The sequence below is a fragment of the Aplysia californica genome, unplaced genomic scaffold (genome assembly GCF_000002075.1).
Source record: "Aplysia californica isolate F4 #8 unplaced genomic scaffold, AplCal3.0 scaffold00041, whole genome shotgun sequence".
NCBI classification, from domain to species: domain Eukaryota; kingdom Metazoa; phylum Mollusca; class Gastropoda; order Aplysiida; family Aplysiidae; genus Aplysia; species Aplysia californica.
The window spans coordinates 1,294,252-1,300,251 of NW_004797311.1; the positions used below are offsets into that span (position 1 = coordinate 1,294,252).

At 39.3% G+C, this 6,000-nt stretch overlaps 1 protein-coding gene across 1 annotated transcript in view; it reads left to right on the forward strand.

Annotated features, from left to right (window-relative positions):
- LOC118477214 (mucin-5AC-like) overlaps positions 1 to 5,380 on the forward strand; it is a 57,305-nt gene extending 51,925 nt beyond the window's left edge. The window contains exons 60-64 of the mRNA XM_035968148.1: positions 88 to 195; positions 1,683 to 1,766; positions 2,502 to 2,645; positions 3,696 to 3,747; positions 4,560 to 5,380. Coding sequence (XP_035824041.1) covers positions 88 to 195; positions 1,683 to 1,766; positions 2,502 to 2,645; positions 3,696 to 3,747; positions 4,560 to 4,906 — 735 coding nt within the window. The 3' untranslated portion in view covers positions 4,907 to 5,380. The remainder of the gene's footprint in view (positions 1 to 87; positions 196 to 1,682; positions 1,767 to 2,501; positions 2,646 to 3,695; positions 3,748 to 4,559) is intronic.
- Positions 5,381 to 6,000: the final 620 nt, after the last annotated feature.

Consider the following 6,000-nt stretch of genomic DNA (forward strand, 5'->3'; position numbering starts at 1 on the left):
GGGTTAGCCCGCTTGTCCTTAAAAGCGACCAAATGCAAACACCCTTTATTTATTGTTGTTGCTTTTTGGTGTCTTTGTCAAAACTAGATTGGTGACACTTGGTCTGACGGGCTGTGCAAGTCGTGTGCGTGCATGAACAGCTCAAAGGGGGCCAGCGTGGAGTGTACTGAGGAGAAGTGTAGCCCATGTAAACTGGTGAGTACTGTTTTTTCCTTGCTCTCGTGGATATTTCTCTAAACGGGCGACCTATGGCATGTAGGCCATATATATTTGTCATACAAAAGGATTTGAACTAGCTCCCGTTAAATATTTAATTGTAAGTTTTTCTTATCACTTCGGATCATTTAGGAGGCAGGCTGCGTTGTCCCTGCTCATCAGAGCTAATCTAGACTGAGTTGGGTTCAAGTCTCAGCACAAAGAAGTTGATATGCAATGAAGAAAACTTCCCCACTTGGAAATCGAATTCAAATCTTCTATGTGTAACAGCAAAGAAAATAACTTTTATACCATAAAAGTCGATTTGCTCTCATTAATTAGAAATAAAGTGCAAATTGTTGGGAAAAGGTGTGTTAAACACAACTATTTTGCAACAGCCGACTTAACTGTCTACCGAGTTGACCTCTGCGATGACATCAAGTAAACGGTGGTTGTGGTACCTGTGAGCAAAGGTCCAGGCTGGCACATATTTTCTCGGAGTTACAACGTTCCTGTCATATAAAACGTCTTCTTCATATTCAGTGGCGGTGGGTGGACCAAGATTTGGGTGGGGCTTAGGTTTCTTCCACTTCTTTACCACCAAATAGCAAGCAATAAGAACAAAACAGTGATGATTCTTCTATACTCACGGCGAGTCACGGCATTTTGAGAACCATTCAAACGAGAAGAGTCACCTTTGTCTTCCATCTCTTTGTTCTTAGTTAAATTTAAGCTCTTCTGGGTGGTGGGGACGAAGCCGTTTCACCTCCAAATTTCTATAATCAGTTTTTATCTGAAGAAAAAGATGTCTCGAAAGTGGTTTGATGTAAGTAATAACTGTTAAATCTCAGCGGCACAAACACACAGCACTCCAAACACATACCGTCTATGAGGTGGATTGGGTCGTGTTGTTGTGGAAAATAGAACGCGCCTAACAAAGGCCCAATGGGCGCATAGGTATATGTGTCACTGGGGGAAAGTGTGTCGTAAACTTTCACCCCATTGTCAGGGCTGGGAGAGCGTGAGCCCTCTGTGCAGTGTTATTTTTTTATAGTCGTCTACCTTTTTACAAGAAGAGTTTCATTAAAGACGGACGTGGGAACCGGCTTATTTTTCCTGAGCCCTAACGACATTTGATTGGCTGTTAGGTTACTATAGTTGTAAGCGGTGACAACAGTGATTGGATAAACGGGCAAGCCGCCAAGCTGATAACTGTGTGTTCATTGCGTGCAATCATAACGGTTTCAACTGCTTATTTCGTTATTTAAGAAACTTTCATTAACTAAAGGATAGAGTTGGGGTGGGGAGGGGGTGAGGGGCTCAAGCCCGTAAGCCCTTCACTACCCACCGCCACTGTTCATATTACAACCCAGAAACTCGGTTATTACTCAAGAAGAAGATATTGACAAACTGAAAGGAAGCAAAAAGTTTTGACCTACCTTTGAGCATTAGTTCATTTTCATGTAATATGTGTTATTTTGTTTCAGGGAGAATCGCGAGTAGACACCCCAGGCCAGTGCTGTGGGGAATGTGAACCCACTGGCTGTGTCCAGAACAGAGTTGTCTATAAGGTAAGCTATTTTAGTGGGTCTGCAGTCTGGGGTGAGAATGATGTGTGGCATGGTCGAATACTGCCTCGTGCATATAATATGGGTAACCTCAATTCGATTTGTTAGAGAAAGTGGGGGGAGGGGGGAGGGTTATTCCACTGTCAGTCACTTCATTGCTATTTGTTAGAGTGATACTAGTATAAGTGTTATCGAATTTCGTGACATCTGGCAGTTTTGACAGAAAATTGTAATTTTATTTTTCTTTCTTTTTTTTTCCTTTTTTTTTGAGAGGGGTAGATCTAGACGGGGCTCTCAATGTTGTGTACTTTTCAGAAAGTGTCACAACACTGAGTTCAGGCTAGATTGATTTGAAATTGTTTGAAAAAAAATGTTTAAAAAAATAAAATAAAAAATGTATATAATATATATATATATATATATATATATATATATATATATATATATATATATATATATTATTCTTCTACTATGTGTAGGTAGTAAATAGAAAGGATCATACAGCAATTGACACTCTGTTGTAAACTATGTCTGAGCATAAGTTGCATGCATGTCTTAAATAAAATGCGATAATATGATATGATCTTCTGGGATGGAAGGTAAAATTGAGAAAACAAATATTTGTAAAATAGAAAAAAATCTGATTTTGATGTTCATACCAATACATTTTTTGCCAACCTTAACGTTTATGAGCTAAAATTTCCACCCTTAATTCAGAAATTTGTTTCAATCTTATAGGAGAACGAGATCGTTCCAAATGACCGCAAGTGCTACACAAAGACCTGCAAGAAGGACCTATTTGACGGCAGCTTCATCATGGAAGAAACACAGAAGCCTTGCGAGAAGCTCGAAAATCTGTCCCCCTGCAGAGATGGCTTAAGTGTAAGTAGTATTTATGACTCTCTATATAAGGGCTTTTGTTTAAATTGTTTCTGGATACCACCATTATGCTTGCCAGTGCGCAATAAATATGTGAGAAGTTCAGACATGATGTGATGTCAGTGCTCAATCTTAATCTTGCTCTTGCATGTTTTCTACCATCATTGTCAATCACTTTGACAGCTTTCAGTTATACAGAATGTTTTGTTGTTGGGGTTTTGTTGTTGTTGTGTGTGTGTGTTTGTTTGTTTGCTTGTTTGTTTGTTTGTTTGTTTGTTTGTTTGTTTGTTTGTTTCGTTGTTTTTTGTTTCGTTGGTTGGTTGCTGAGTTTTCTTTGTTGTTTTGGGGGTTTTTTGGAGGGGGGAGAGGTTAAGTATAGCACCAATTGTAGCATGTCAAGCATCCAAAAACTACCTGTCTCCTGGTCTTTTTTTTCAGCATTCATCCTTTCTTGGTCTATAAACCAATAAGCTGTGTTGATTGCAGTTGTAAACTGTTAGAATCCTGATATATGTAGTGTTTGTTTTGTTCCTCTTGCTTTTAAGATTGGGTCAAAGATAATCGCTGTTTCTGCTGAAAATAACTGAACACACGTAGATAGATTCATTACTTTTTGGATAAGACACTGCAGTCTGATAGAAGTGTTTCTCAGCATACAGTGTTGTCCTTTCTGATCTGAAAATGAGAACATTTGAAAAGCTTTTGAGCTTAAAGAAGTTATGGCAGCTTAGGAGCCGCAGAGCATGACAGTGTTGCTCATTTGCCTACAAGGCAAATGGATTCAGACTCCATGTACACTATCATTTTCACATGGGTAGTTGGGGGGCACCATTGGTAGGTCATCTCCTTTCTCTCTGTTGGGGCTGTCTGTTTTTCTTACCTTTTCCCGACACTAAATGATATTGCATTATTGTGTCAATGTACACTTTTTATTCTCAGACAAACTTTCTTTCGATGAAATAAAAATTTGTCTTTAAATTTATATGACTCGTGATGTGTAAGATTATTGCACAAATATAATGAAAGAAATATTGATTTTCTTTTCTTTTATAGGAAGAGGACATGTATGATTCTACTGGATGCTGCTTGGCGTGTGTTCCACCGAGTAAGTACCTTGTCCAACTCTTAATTCTTTCACCAGTTATGAAGAGTACTGAGTGGATGTGACATCTCTAGTATACTAGTTTTACTAGTGACTGGTTGTCGTCATCTATATGGAGACAGATACTCACTCTCTAACTTTATCCCAAAGATATCATGTAGAATGTATTGGTAATGAAATCACTAGGAAGTCAGTAAAGGCGTCCTCCTCTCTCTCGGGGGAGAAGACAATTTTGATCCACTCCCCAAGGATTGTATAGTTCTCTTTTGGACTTAATGTTATGGTTCTATAATAAATTGAAACAGTATCAAATATTGTGTGCCACAGAATGGGTCACAACTCTACGAGGGAAAGGAAATGCTATTGTATGCACCGGATCTCACATTTATATTGTAGCCCAAAGGATATTTTTTAATAGATTTATATAACCTTTTTCACGTAAATTACAGTAGGAGATAAGACTACACTAAAAGAACCTCTATTTGAGAAATGATACAGAGTTTCTTTGTCAGCGTCAGTGGCAACGTCTTTTCATTCTTGTATTTGGTATTTTCTTTCTCTTTTACTTAAGGTTGGTTGGGGTGGGGGATGGGGGGGGGGGGACCACTAATAGATCCTACTACTTTTCTACGATTCTTCTTTTGTTTCCGTCTGTCATTTTTTTTTTTGGGGGGGGGGGGTTCTACCTCCAAATGACCATTATTGTGGCAGTGTGCTTCTCTTCGACCAAACAATCACTTTTCTTGGGAAAGAAATGTAGCTATGACTGAGGGTGAAACGAACTCCAACTTTTACGCACATTGTTCTGTTTCCAGGCTTGCTGCTGACCAATGACTCTAGTGTGTGCCAGACCTGCAGCCCCACCCTGATGTTCGGCTCACCCACTCAATCCATCGGCTTCTTCAAGGTGACCTTGCCCTCAGGAGTCAGTTGTCAGAACGACGCTCCAATCCCCGATCTGAAGCAGTGCAATGGCTACTGCGCTTCCACCTCTAAGTATTCTGATCTGATGATGGGATTCGACTCCAACTGTAAGTGCTGCACCCCAACAAGTATAAGCGCACTCCCAGTAGGCTTGGTCTGTTCCGACGGCAAACGCATCACCAGGAACTACGACGTAGCAAATGCATGTGGATGTTTGCCATGCTCTGGAGGGTCCTAGACAGAAGCTTTCCTCCAATTTTTTTAATGATGCAATCTCCAGATATGATGTATTCATTTGTTAATTTTCTGTTTACCTTAATTATAATATTTAAATCCACCCCATCCTAAATGTAAGCTGATTTTGTCCCTTACAAAATCGTTATTCCCTTTAATTATTTTTAACTTGTGTTTTTTCTCAAGTTGGAAAAAAAGATATATTCCGAACATGATATTATTGACCTTCATAAATCTTTCCTCCTAGTTACTGTAACTCTCTCAAGGAAGAAGCGAACCAGTTTTGATATTAACCTTTAGTGCCTTGACAGACTGGTATAAATTTCTGTATTGATCACAGTATTGACATATTTGCTTATAACAAAAACAAACTGATGACATACGATGAATTTGTGAAATGTTTTGTTCCTTTTGCTGAGCATGCAGTTTCTGGGACCTTGTCCTTGTTTTGACAGAATAAATTATGGTCATAAATATACGAGTATTTGTACTTATTTTTCATTTGTTCTGTATTGTAACACACAAGTAACAAGGATGATTAGATTCAGACTTCATGCAAAGGTAACAGCTTGCAAAGTACACAAATCAAGGCTGAGAACATGACCGCTTTTGTCCAGAACTTAACCCCAGTGACTACTTTTTTTACTTTCCCCTTGTTCATCTTGTGTTTGCAGAGCAAACCTGCCACGTAATTGTACTAGATCTACATGACGATAAAGTGAAAGAACTGTAAAGGATATTATTCTGTGCTTCCACCAAACGCAACATACTAAGGAGATGGGCTGCTTTCGCCCACCTTTTTGAGGCCTGTCCGGACTGTTTGGGGCACATCCCAGTGGAAAGAGAAATACTTGATGAAATTCCTTCTCCACAAGGGCATAGCAGCCATGTCCTCTGTGTGCAAAGCAAACAGCGTACACCTCAGACATAAGTGCTTTATCCAAAAAAAGAGACTTGCTGTGTTTGTTTGGTTGATAAAGAATAGGATCACAGTGACACAGCAATGACCCTCTAGTGCTGAAAGGCAGGACGACAAATGGAAATTTGATACACTGATATGCTGGAAAAATAATGCCTGTTTGGCCATAACTGTCTGAT